The sequence below is a fragment of the Heterodontus francisci genome, chromosome 10 (genome assembly GCF_036365525.1).
Source record: "Heterodontus francisci isolate sHetFra1 chromosome 10, sHetFra1.hap1, whole genome shotgun sequence".
Taxonomy (NCBI): Eukaryota; Metazoa; Chordata; class Chondrichthyes; order Heterodontiformes; family Heterodontidae; genus Heterodontus; species Heterodontus francisci.
Window position 1 is genome coordinate 93,512,479 of NC_090380.1, and position 14,025 is coordinate 93,526,503.

The 14,025-nt window shown below is 39.3% G+C and overlaps 1 protein-coding gene across 7 annotated transcripts in view; it reads left to right on the forward strand.

The window, feature by feature from the left end:
* The window catches only part of urb1 (URB1 ribosome biogenesis homolog), a 158,967-nt gene that overhangs the window by 89,416 nt on the left and 55,526 nt on the right, over positions 1-14,025 (forward strand). For all 7 annotated transcript variants that reach the window (XR_010975862.1, XM_068041058.1, XM_068041061.1 and 4 more), the window contains 8 exons: positions 313-517; positions 1,658-1,844; positions 1,964-2,022; positions 3,889-4,079; positions 6,349-6,459; positions 6,553-6,616; positions 8,368-8,536; positions 8,724-8,826. Coding sequence is in view for 6 of the 7 variants with exons in the window: in XM_068041058.1 (XP_067897159.1) it covers positions 313-517; positions 1,658-1,844; positions 1,964-2,022; positions 3,889-4,079; positions 6,349-6,459; positions 6,553-6,616; positions 8,368-8,536; positions 8,724-8,826 (1,089 nt within the window). In the remaining variant the exon portion in view is untranslated. The remainder of the gene's footprint in view (positions 1-312; positions 518-1,657; positions 1,845-1,963; positions 2,023-3,888; positions 4,080-6,348; positions 6,460-6,552; positions 6,617-8,367; positions 8,537-8,723; positions 8,827-14,025) is intronic.

A 14,025-nucleotide genomic window follows, 5' to 3' on the forward strand; every position in this document is an offset into this window, starting at 1 on the left:
TCCATCAGATTGTCTCAAGTTGTCACTTCTCAAACTGAAGTTATTCTTGGCAGGGAAAAAAATGAACCTTCAGTGATAAATTAGTTTAAAATGTTTATCTGAAATAGGAAGTGGCTTCAATAAAAACGCACCCCAGATGAACTTATATTGTGCCTCGGTCATCACAGACTGTGCTTTCTCTACAGACATAACAAAATGGAACATTGAAGCAGACCAGTATTAAATTGATATCTCTGTGACATGCCTAGTAGAATCAAGTGATTCACTTTACTTTCCAGCAGGCCCTAAAGGTGTCTTCTTGTCCTAATTTAGTACTTGCAGATGTCCTGATGGTTATCAAAGAAGCTGTGTGGAAGAAACTAGTAAGCTCTGTTGCATCAAATGATCCATCCGAGAAACTTGATTTACAGATGCAAGTACTTGCCAGTTTAGTGCAGCTGTTGTCATCTCGTGAAGATGTGTCAAGTATTATGGAACAGCTACCTGCAGTGCTGGAGAAAACAGCAAATTCTTCAAGGTAGAGTCCTTCATTTTCTTTCCAACAATGACGTGCATTTGCACAGTGCCTTTAATGGAGGAAAACATCCCAAAGCATTTCACAGTGACATAAAAAAGACACTGAATCAAAGAAGGAGTTATTTGGAAGGGTGCCTAAAATCTTGGGTAGAGAAATGGGTGTTGAGGGGGCTCTTTTTTTTTAAAAAAAGAGAGGTATAGAGAAGTTAAGGGGTTTGTATCGGAAATTTAGAACCTTGGAATCCATGCAGCTAAAGTCACTGGATTTTTGATATTCTTGTCAATGGGTTACGTTTCTAGATATGAGTGAATTTTCTGCTTTATGGAAGGGTTGGAAGAGAAGTTAGTATTTATATGATTGTGTATCAATCTGTAAATGATTCCAAACAGATCTGTGGGTTCTTAGCAGTTGTATCTTTCTATTTACAAATCTCAAGAAGCCTTGAAAGAATGTATGAATTGCATTTATGTAGCATCTTTCATAACCTCAGGATGTCCCAAAGCACTTTACATCCAATTAAACATTTTTGAAGTCTAGTGTCTATTCTGATGTAGGAAACACACGGCAACCAATTTGTACACCGCGAGCTCCCACAAACAGCAATGAAATAAATGGCAGATAATTTGTTTTAGGTGTTGGTTCCAGGCTAAATGCTGACCAGGATAATAGTGCCATGGAATCTTTTGTGTCCACCTGCAGACAGAACCTCAGTTTAACATCTCATCTGAAAGACTGCATCCCTCTGCCCCCTTCAGTGCAACACTCCCTCAATGCCAACTGAGATTATGTGCTAAAATCTATGGTGGGACTTGAATCCACAAGATTCTGACTGACAAGCAAGAGTACTACCCATTGAGTCAATTGTTAAGGGCTTCAAGTGCTGAGTGAGAGCTTAGTTTACTTCATTTCAAAATTACTTACATTTTCTCTAACTTCATTTTATAGCACATTGTAAATTTACATTATTGGTATGCATGGAATATATGGTGCATTTTTATGAACTAGAAAGATATTCGGTGTTAAGAGTACAACTGTGTGTATTTTTTTCATCTTCTCTGATCAGTTTCTTGGGTCTCATTTTTCTTCTAATTTTTAAAAAATTGTAACAGATTTTTGTAAAATTGAGTCATCTAATTGCAGATGGACTTTGGCAGATGCAGTCTCAAATGCACTGGGGGAATACCCTGAGGACCAACGATCCTGGAGAAAATCCCTGTTGAGGGCCTCTCTCCGATGGATGGTAGACACCTACAGCAGCAGCAAGGTGCAGGAGGAGAACATGAAGGAGACTGAAATGGCGATGCTGGGCAGGTTACAGGAGCTGCTGGTAAGTTTTTTTTTTTTATTTATAGCCTCATTCAGATTCAACCAGCAATGATCAATCATGTTCCAGTTCCAAACTGCTGCAGCCAAAATTGTTTCCATTGTGTTCTGTTCTGTTTGCAGGTTTCAATTGTTGAGGTCAACTCAGATGATTGGAGCAGTTTTGTAAAGAATGGCCTGAAGTAAGTTAAAATGTTAAATCATTTTAATAACCTTGCCAAAAAAAAAACAAATATCATGATATTGAAGAGTCCTGTTTAATGGTTGAACAGTATACTTGTGATACTCCACATGGTTAGCTCCCAGAGTCTGGCTGTCTTTGGGCGGAATGCTGAGGGGATGTTGAGGGGTGGGGGGAGGTGTGATGGTGGTGGTGGTGTGTGTGTGTAAGTGTACAATGCTTGGCATGTCTGACAGTGTCTGATTATAGACTGGGATCAGTAAATGTCTGACAGCAGATTGCCTGCCCACGTATTCAGTTCAGGGAGCAGTGAGGCCCGACCTAAAAAAGGAAAGAATAAATAGTTTTCAAATTATCAGCATTCTTATCACTAATGTTTCCCTCCTCCCTTCTCTCCTCATTCTCCTTCCTTCCCTCTCATGCCCTTGCTCTGAGGCCGGGGAGGTTACTGTAATAGCAGAGGGAAGGAGACTGTATGGGATCCAAAGGGCACAAGGAGCTGGATGTGGAAATAAAACAGTTATGGAAAAAATTGACTAAAGATGTCAAAGTAGTCATAAGTGGGAGGTCAAAGGTGAAGGTGGTCAGAATGAGAAAGGGCACTAGAGGAAGTGATAGTAGAGGAGTTAGGGACAGGAAGATGTGTAAGAAAATGCAGATGTGCAGTTGGTTGGAGAATGTTTGCGATTGTGACCTAGATATTGACTTCTACAATGCAATTGGGAGCCTGATTTAGAATTGACTGTTGCTACACGGGTTTCACAGAGGCCAGGAAACAGAGGCGGGAGCTGCTGCACAAGGTAAGTGGCTGTTTCAGCACACTTGTGGGCTGGTATAACAGCTAACTCCCTCCTAGCCTCAGAACAAGGAGAGGGAAAGGAAGGAAGGAGAATGAAGAGAGAAGGGAAGAGGAAGCATTAGTGACAAGAATGCTGATAATTTGAAAACTATTTATCCTTCCTTTCCCTAGCTCCTCAAGGAAGCTTTTGGCCTCCCCCAGCCCCTGATTGACATCCTTCTGACTCCCAATTGCTGGGGACCATCCCCAAGAGTTCCTGATTCTGGCCTTCTGCCGCTGGTGTTCCTTCCCATCTGCCGGCCAGTCTATCTAACAGCTTTTAGGCAGGAAAAGGAGCTAAAAAATATTAATAATGTCTTGCCTTTAAATTTAGTGGGATCTCTATTTTCAGCCTTACCTGCACCCTCTCTCCACCTCTTAGTAAATATTGAGGCCCATGTGTCATGACACAATTGCAAAGTGGCCAGTGTATTAGAGGTTGAGAAAGGCAAGTGTGGCAAAGAAGTTGGAAGGGAAGGGCGAGAGAGTTCAAGTGAAGATTAAAATTTCTAAGGAAGAGATCAGACAGGAAGGAATGGGCGGAGGGGATAATAAACATAGAGCATGTTGAAGAACAAGATGGTAGAGGGTGAGATTTTCAAACACAGGAAAGATGCTGGAGGAATGGGGGAGGCTGAGGTGGGAACTTGATACTTGCACCACCTGTTGGGTGGATGAGCTCCTTTGTAGTCCATTTTAAATTGAAAGACCAATCATGGAGGAGGCTGACAAGGTTGAAGCCAAGTTTAGTTTTTTATGAGGCCTGTAGATTGTAGGAGGTAAGTAGTGAAGTGTTTGAGGTCCTGGAAAAGAGTCGGTTGGAGCAGAAGATGGTGCAGTGAGTTGTCGTAACATCTTGAAGATGCAAGAAGGAGAACGTATGTAGATTGGCATAGAAGAGGAAAGTTCACAAGAGCATCAACCACTTTAGCATTGATATAAAAGAAAATTTTATTGCATGAATCAGTGTCCATGTAAACAGTTCTAATTATATTTCTGCTTCTGATGATCCCTCTCTTATAATGGCAGGTATCGCTATAGGGATTGGGCATTTATGGAAGCCCTCCATAAATTAATACAAGTATTGTATGAAAATGAAGATCTGGCTCAAAATTTGATCCCACAGCCTATGATTCACATGATGGTAACAAATCACTCTCTGTTTTTGCCAACCATGCTGAGGGTTAGAGAGGATCTGGATGAAAATGCAAAAGCAAGAGGTATGAGGATCATTCACGGTTTTCTATCTAGAGACGCTTCCTAGAAGTATGTGTTTTTACTTACAAAAAAGGGGTTGGATTATTGCGTTGTGATGATTCCCTCATTTGATCATTAAGTAAAATGAAATGTTCTCAGAATTTTAAATAGCCTTTTTACTGGCTATAACCCAAATTGTATACTGTAGCAAGTTTCCACACACTTGGTTGTTTCTCCTTCTGTTATTTCCTTTGAAGGTTTTTCAATTTTACAGTAAATAACTGTAATGTCAAATGCGTTCTACCTGCTCATCTCGTATTCTGATCAACAAAAAGCAAAATTCTGTTCTGGAAACAATATAATACACATGTGAGATATTGTATCTTGACTGTTGCCAGCAGGCTGCATTTTAACCCTGATCTACTGTCCTAATGACATGTGGCATCAAACCGAATGTCAAAACTCCATGACCATGAAAGCAGCAGTAACAGAGCAGCAAAGTCAGAAAAAGGTCATAAAAACACAGAAAAAGCTTGAGATAATTTTAAAAAGCCATAGAAGGTTAATTCCTCTTGCAATGAAAAATGGAAGAGTGCCTGTTTTTTTTCTCTACTTTTCCCTGGTATTAACTGCTTGCTAACAAAATCATATTTGATGAAATTAAAGGTTTCAAAGTCTCTCCGTCTAGTCTCTGTTTTGGCTGAAAGAGGATCCTCTGGACTATAATAAGCTCAGGGTTTGAATGGCCATACCTTTTGAAATTGAATGTGAAAGTTTATGCTGTATTGCTTTCTATTCAAAATAGCCTTTGCTTGGTTTTTATATAATGGTATGGTGTGATTCATTGGGTTTGGGAGTAGGATATTCGGCCCATCAGATCTGAACAACATATTGTCAACTATGGCAGTCTTTCGAATCACAATTTCCCACCCTTTCTCCATGACCTTAATGGCCTTACTTTGTCCATATATGTTTCTCTTTTAAAATCTCTTGATTCTGCACCTGGCTTTGTAGGGCAATGGATTCCACATTCCCATAACACTCCCTGCAAAGAACTTTACTAGATTTGTTTCTAGCCTGCATTATGCAAATATGAATATTATATCTATTTGTTCTGGATTCTCCTGTCAGAGTAAAGAATTATTCTCATATGCAGAGCTGGGCTGAGAAGTGGCAGATGGAGTTCAACCTGGAAAAGTGTGAAGTGATTCATTTTGGAAGGTCGAATTTGAATGCGGAATACAGGCTTAAAGACAGGATTCTTGGTAGTGTGGAGGAACAGAGGGATCTTGGGGTCCATGTCCATAGATTGCTCAAAGTTGCCACCCAAGTTGATAGGGTTGTTAAGAAGGCATATGGTGTGTTGGCTTTCATTAACAGGGGGATTGAGTTTAAGAGCCGCAAGGTTATGCTGCAGCTCCATAAGGCCCTGGTTCGACCACACTTGGAATATTGTGTTCAGTTCTGGTCGCCTCATTATAGGAAGGATGTGGAAGCTTTAGAGAGGGTGCAGAGGAGATTTACCAGGATGCTGCCTGGACTGGAGGGCATGTCCTACGAAGAAAGATTGAGGGAGCCAGGGCTTTTCTCATTGGAGCGAAGAAGGATGAGAGGTGACTTGATAGAGGTGTACAAGATGATGAGAGGCATAAATAGAGTGGATAGCCAGAGACTTTTTCCCAGGGTGGAAGGGCTATCACCAGGGAGCATAATTTTAAGGTGATTGGAGGAAGGTTTCGGGGAGATGTCAGAGGTAGGTTCTTTACACAGAGAGTGGTGGATGCGTGGAATGCACTGCCAGCGGTGGTAGTAGAAGCAGATACATTAGGGGCATTTAAGCGACTCCTCTTGGATAGGTACATGGATGATAGTAGAATGAAGGGTATAGGTAGTTAGTTTGATCTTAGAGTAGGTTAAAGGTTCGGCACGACATCGTGGGCCGAAGGGCCTGTAATGTGCTGTACTGTTCTATGTTCTATATCAATTCAAATCATTAATTTTAAATAATAAATTGGATCACCCTTTAATCTCCTCATCTCCAGGTAATATAATTATGATTACCCAGTCTCTCATTGTAGCTCAGTCCCTTCATCCCCTCCATCATCCTGGTGAATTCTCACTTGCTCTTTGTCCAAAGTCTTTATGTCCTTTCTGAGATTCAGTGCCCAAAACTGAACACGAATTCTGCTAATAATGTAGAACGTGATTTTTATTGCTATTGTACAATGTACCAAATTACATGAAATTTCAAGGCTTCATTAAAATTTTGCAATGTGTTTTTTTTTTCGTTAGATGCTCTAGTTGATGTGTTTCTGGTTTTAGTCAGACAGTGTCCATCTGTGTGCAACAGCAGTCATTTTGGTGTTTTACTGGGGGCATATGGAGCAACACTCAGCAACACAGGTAAGTCTCTTATTTCTATGTTTAAATTTCACACAACTGAACAGCAAACGTGATTATTCCCATTTTATTATCTATCCTTTTCCCTTTGTAAAGATCAGAAACTGCTGATGATCCTACAGTCTTATGAGAAAAACAACATAAGTCTTGCTGAGTTCAGGTGAGTACACCTCCATTTTGCTCCAAGTGAAATACTGCATTTATTATAATAGTGTTGACCTACTGATTAAATTGTGACCAGCAGAATGGCAAAGCTGGAGGCTTCCTTTTCTAAGCACCTCATCTCAGTTTACTATCTGGTTCCTGAGGTCATTTAAGAAGAAGGAAAGAAAAAACTTGCATTTATGTAGTGCCTTTCATGACCGTAGTGCTTTACAGCCAATGAAGTACTTTTTGAAGTGTATGTACTGTTGTAACATAGGAAAATGCAGCAGCCAATTTATGCACAGTAAGATCCCACAAACAGCAATTAGATAATGACCAGATAATCATTTTAGTGATCTTAGTAGAGGGATAATTATTGGTCATGACATGAGAAGAACTTCCCTGCTATTCTTCGACTAGTACTCCTGAAAGGGCAGACAGGACTTCAGTTTAATATTCAAAAGACAGGGAACCGAATTCTAACTAGCCCAATCATAAGCCCAGCAACAATTCAGCAAGTGTTCCCTTACACAGCAATGCTGAGTAACCTTTGAAGTCTGTTATGTCCTGAGCATCACTATTTAAACAGTGACATTTTTAAATGGGTGGACCAGCACCCTTGGTGGACATTTGTCCTACAGGTAGCTGAGCCATATAGTTGAGGAAAGGCACCAATTTAATCACTGATCTTCACTATGTTCGTTGATCTTAGTTGGAATAGTGTAGGGGAGCTGCAGTTGGCTTCAGTGTAAGTGATGGCGAAATGTTTGGATTCCCAATTCCAGATGCTATCTAGTGATCGTTTGCTGGAAGTACTTGTGTTAGGTTGCGCTGATCGGCTTAAGTATGCTACCTCTCATGGCCAAATACTGTTCAAAAGTCCCATGTGATTAATGTCCACTTGGACAAAGTACTGGGTGACACTGGGACTTGAGTATCAATATCCCAACAAGGGAGTCAACACTTAAGGAGAAAGGAATGGATAAAACTAGTGGAGAAAAATTAGTTCAAAATATAAAATGGGAAGAGCATGTCTTGTTTTATTTCAAACAAAAGGATGTTAATTATAATTCTTTGATAGTTTGAATAACATTCTTTAATATAAGACCATCCACACCAGCAATGCATCTGGAAGCTGACTCCATCATTCAGAAACCCAAATTTAGGGGGAAAGGAATTAGAAACTATAAAAGATGAAGCTGTAAAGCCTGATAAGAGAAAGATATTGATCTTTTATTTTCCGATAAAACATTAATGAAAATAAACAAAGACAGCAAATAAACACTAAAAATTGTGAAAGGCAGACATAGAAAACTAGAAATCCATTGTTACAATTATATTAAAAGCAAAATACTGCGGATGCTGGAAATCTGAAATAAAAACAAGAAATGCTGGAACCACTCAGCAGGTCTGGCAGCATCTGTGGAAAGAGAAGCAGAGTTAACGTTTCGGGTCAGTGCTCTGCTTCTCTTTCCACAGATGCTGCCAGACCTGCTGAGTGGTTCCAGCATTTCTTGTTTTTGTTACAATTATATTGTCCACGTTGCCTCATGGGTGATTCAAACTGAACATAATGGGATGTTCTTATTTGCCAAATAATGATCTGCTTTATTGATATATTTTTCACAGTGCAAACTTACTTGCACATTTAAAAGAAAAGACACCAGTATCGCTAACGTAATTTCCACAGAACAGTGTAGCAATAGTGTTTGAACCTAGTTGCATAGTTATAATTAAGGTAAATTGTGTTGTATTTCTATTTCTCAGGCTGCTGTTGTGGGGTCCAGCTGCCATTGAACACCATAAGACTCGCAAGAGCCTGGGGCAGTCCCTGTGGCAACAACCAAGCATGGAGGAAATCCTGTCACTGCTGGACAGGGAGAAAATGTTCCAGACAATCATTAACTTCCCTCAGCATCGGCGTATCCTGCCAGAGGTACATTTTAGTTGTATTACTATCTATTCTGTTTTTTTTTTTGTCTTCCTAGCTTATCTTAATATATCCTGAGGACATTCGTGTAGGCTTATGGAAAGTTCAGATAACCATCACTCTGAACATGTCCAATTTTATGCCTAGCTGTATTTTATGATAGTCAGATCCATATTGCTTTTCTTTGTTTCAGGATGGAAAGGAAACAGTATTCAAAGAGTACAGTATTAAGAACCCTCACAATCTCTATGACCCTTGTTTCTTGCTGCCTCTCTTTAGTGGATTAATTACACCAGGTATGCAAAAATTTATATATCATTTTTTAAAAGATGGTCCTTCCAACTATAAACTACTTGGCCTACCCACATTGAAAATACATTGAAAGAAAGTTTAAAATCTGGCTTTGTTTCTTGCAAAACCTTAACTAAGAACAAAGCTAGAATGAAGGAGTTTTAGCATTAACAGTTAGATGTGGAGTTATGTGTAAATTTTATTTAGTTACTCTGATTTTATTTCTTGCATTATTGTTTGCTAAGCCTCTATGAATGATGGTTTTATAATTTTCTTTGAAAGTTGTTACCACACATTAACAATGTATGATTTGAATTAATACACATTCATTGTAAGCATACCTGTCAAACGTTGCAAATTTTCTGCAATATCTTAATTTCAATGGCAAAAGGTAACTTTTCTGTCTGTACAGACAATGCCAGGGATTTATAATTTGGTCGTTCAATACTTTTATATTTCACTGGATGTTAATGAACAGTTTTTATTAAGGCTAGGTATATCAATTGCATCAAATTCAGAACAGAATCATGTTGACTACAATTCAATTACTGAGATTACCTCAGTTCTGTTTTATTTTGAATAGAAAATTAAAAATAAATGTCTTAATTTGATTGGACCACCCTGTTACCATATCTTTTAGCAACCACACTCCATCAAGACATTATTTAAAAATGCAAAAGAGATTATTTTAAATACATTTGTTGCAACTACAAGAAAAGATTAACCCTTCCACTCTTGAATCCAATAACTATAGTCTGTTGTTCTTTTTATGCGGCGGCATAAAACTTATCAGAGTAACTACTACGTTTTCCTATGTAACTGTAGGAAGGATAATTCTGAGAGCCATAAAGCGTGATGTGTAAGTTACAAGTCTTTTTTAATACAAGCACTATGCAACTAATTTAAAGACATCCACAACTTTAAATGGATGTTACGCATTGTGTGGCCTGAATTTGAAAACCACTGTAGCAAAATCCTTTTACAAGATCAGTGTGCTTGATAAGAGAATTGCAGGTGAGGGAGGCCATTCTGTCCAGTTTTAATTCATCAATACAGTCAGCATCCCCCACACCCCTGGCAGTGCTATATTGTTTTGTCAAATATACCAGGGTATTTGCCAGAATTATTCTCTCTGGAGTCCTTTCTTCAGGTGAGAAACTTCCTAATATTCCTAAATTTATCATTTACTTGTTTAACCAATGATTCTAAATCTTCTAGCCTTAAGCTTATCAAAGGGATAATTGCATTACTTCCAGAACTAAGTTCCCTCTGCTGGATACGTAATACATTCTCTACATTTTAAAATGCTATAAAAGATTTAGGAAAGTGATCCCAATTCGTACTGTGCAGCCTAGAGTCTGTGTACATGGGACTCATAACCTGAGCATGTAGAACTTCACGGATGCATATTCACAAACTTGGCATAAAGTGCCATTGACTGGTGTGATTTTTTTTTTAATGATTAAAAGGAGTCAAGGAGACAGTTCTTCTGAATCATTAAAATGTGAATGGTGGCATAAGAAGTTTGTTTTTTACTTAGTGGGACTTCACATCCGCCCTTTTACACCACAGCCATTGTCCATCTATACCACTTTTTCTAGCTTGTTTCATGAACAGTGTCCCAATGAGCAATTCCTTTTTTAACACTTCATATTTGGCATTGCAGTAATATCCAGAAGACACTGCATCAATGCACTATAAAATCTAAAAACTTGAGTAAAAGATGATTTAGATCCTTTGTAGAAATTTTAGATTCATGATGTGGGTTACTATGCAGGCTATAGGTCACGCTGTTGTCAAAAAAGAAGTGTCCCTGATTTTGGTCATTTATCACTTATTTTTGTCACTGCATCCTTGATTTGATGGTTAAGAATGATAGGATGCATAACAGTTTCAAAGCCCAGACATTAGGTTCAGAGTATTATTTACATTTGAAATATTGTTAGCACATGCATTTCATTGCAAAGAAAAAACAAGTAGTTTTGTAGATTCATCAGTTCTGGGACCAGGCCACTAGATGACATAGTCTGCACACCACTGTGCTCCCATCATGTTGGGAGGTTCTCAAACAGGGCTCCGCAGGCCTCTAGGGGTCCACAAGAAGGTTTCAAGGAATCCGCTTGCTTTGCTTTACCTCAACAGCATACCTTAGCTTGAACCTCACAAAGAGTATGAATATTTTTCTTCTGTCCTTGCTCGCAATCTAGATCAATTTATGTTGAATTTTGAGTGAACTTGGATTCAAGGGGCCTCCATTTAACATAAAACAAGAGCAAGGCTGTCAACCTTTGCAAGTAATGATCAGCTAACAAAATTGAGAGTGTGTGCAGTTTTGTTAGTGAGGGACGTAGCAATTATTAGGATACATAAAAACCTGAGAGTAAATGAAAAGTAGATAGGAGACAATAGGAGGGAGTTCAGAGATGGGAGGTGAAATGTCAGAGGTCCTGTAGTGAGATAATGTTGACGTAGGTAGGGTGGAATTAGCATGGAGCATCAACAAACAGTTGTCCACGGTTGGAAACAGGTATGGTGAGTGAGTGAAATCCAGGAGCTGTTTGAGGGTAGTATATTGGAGGACACACTATTGAAGGTATTTCCATGGAAATGGAGATCCAGGCAGTGTACAGAATCTGTAGCAGGGCAGGTTCTGTTGCAGAATGATGGTGAAGTTGAAGGTCACTGTAAAATCCAGAAGCCGCCAAGCTTTGTACTTTGGCCCAGGTGAGTGAGTCTCTGACCAGGAAGGCTGAAGCTGAAGCTACAACACCAATGGCCAGTCACAGGCTCAGGAGGGGATTGAAGTCCCTTGGGTGGATCAGCAGTAGGGGGAAGATCTGTAAGTTGATCAAAGTTACTTTAAAATAGAAGCAGCAGATCAGATACCGCAGTTGAGTCTTATGGTTTAGTCCAGTGTAGTCCAGCGCAGAAGCATGATCTTGATGTCCAAAGAAATTCAAGAATTTGGAAGCAAAGTTTGAGAGAAGATCCAGATCTTTTCCAGATCTCGCAATTAGCAGGTGTAGTCAAAGGATAGGGGTTCAAACTAGCAGAGAGAGGCAGTTTAAACTAGTAGTTAACTTGTAGCTTGGGCCAAAATGCACCTACTATTAAAATCAGGAGAACTTAAACAGTGGAAGAGAGAAAGTTGGGGGTGAAAGAGCAAAGGATGGCAGAGGATGGCCAAGGATAGCGAGGAGAATCTTAGGAAGCTGACTGCCTAGGTGTCATCTTGAGAATTGATTTTGGAAAAAAATGTGGCATAATCCCATTACTTTTGTTAAATGAGAAACATTAGGCCCAATTTTAACTCTGTGCAAGTGAATGTGTTCTGAATGAGTTAAAATCAGGCCTGTTACCTCCATATTCTCTTAACAAGTGAGTTGAGACTGCCAAAATTCATTTTACACAGCATTGTAACACTGCCATCCAATTTATCAAGTATACAACTTGTGTTTTAAATCTAGTTTCCCCATATTAATTGTACTGTTTAAAATTTTGATGCTTAAAAAAGTAAGTGCTGAACATTTGTGTTTATGTCCGTACCTGGTGATTTGAATTTTATTACTGTAGGTTTGCTAACGTTTTCTTTTGAACTTTTGTCTTACTGTTTCCTTGAACTTGTACCAGTCGAGCATTAACATCTGTGTCTTCTGCTTTTATCAGAAAGAAATGCCATCAAAATGTTATAAATCTAGGGCTCCAAAGGTCATCATAAATAATTGACGATCTATGCTGAATGTTACTTATGGATGTCAGCAATGAGACAGTCGAATTTTTTTAATTTTAACTTGTCAGAATTATAGTCAAAATAATATGATGAGCTTTCATACAGCATAGCCACTTTTCTGCCCTCCCTACCTAAACACTACAATCTGACTATTTCATTGTCTGTGCTGGATCTTAAATAAAAATGTCATGCTGTCTCTAGTAGCTGCGATATATAGCTGCTTCGTAAGAAGTAGTGTTCCTTGAAATATGAAAGAGACTACATTTGCCTGACATAAATCTGTCAATGAAAATTTATTTATAAGTTCAGATGCATTTCACTTTTCAAGGTTGTTAAAAGTAATGGTGGTTTTATGACTGTAGTTCAGAATGAAGTTGTCCAGTTCAACAGCATGGATTGCTTTTTTTTAAATTCTGAAGGTTTGGGTGTCAACGTGAAGGTTGCTTTACTTCTGTGCAAAGCCTTCCTCCTGTCTCTGTGCAATGTTTTCCCAACTTTGGAAACTAGAAAGATAATTTTTAAGAATGCACAATCTCAGATCCAAGCCTTAGGAGCACAAAGCAGGAAATCACAGGCATCTGAAGTGTCCCAATATACAGCCCCTCAGGCAAAACTCCAGCTTGGGAGCATGATTTAGTAAAATCAGCCCTTCTGTGTCAGCTTGGCCCAGTTGGTTGAGCTCTCATTTGCAACATTGTCAAGATGCTGTCATTCAGGAAAGGTGTCAGGTCTGTTCTGGTGGTTTTCCATGGGCATTAAAAATTCCATGGCACTACTTGGTAAAAGAGCATGAAGTTCTCTGTGTTCTGTCCCATATGCTTCTCTTCATGACCAAAGACAGATTTGTTGGTTATTCATCTTTTCGTTGGATCTTGCTTTTACAAAACAGCAACTGAATTCAGCTAGATAATAATTACATTTCAAAGTAAAACATTTTGAGAAATTTCTGAGCGATGCTATAATAATGGACGTCATTCATTTTCTTTTACTCCCTCTGGATTATCACTTGAAGGTTAACAAGATGTACAAAGAAGATGTGCATATTGGGCCAGTTAATTCATGTGTATGTTGCAAAGAATTGTTGGCCGGAATTTTACCATAATCGCTGGCTCCGGCACGGGTGGAACTCAAACGGATGCAGCCTCCGTTCCCGCGCTGCGTTTCCTATCCACCGGCATTACGCGCGGGGCAGCCAATTAGCGGCCCCGCAGCATAACTGAGACCTGAATCGGCTGGCGCAGGCGGGAAGATATACATCATTGGGGGCGGAGCCACATCTGGGAATGTCTGACGTAAACCCTTGAAAAACGTTTACCTCAATGAAATTGACCAGGTACTCATTCATTATTTAAAAATCAGCAGTAGTAGTTGTGGTTCACTGAGAGCCTACAGTTCTGTTACTACAGAAGGAGTTAGAGATTTAAACACAGGTGGAGGAAGTCATGGAGGAGACAAGCACTCGCTCAGCCCCCCG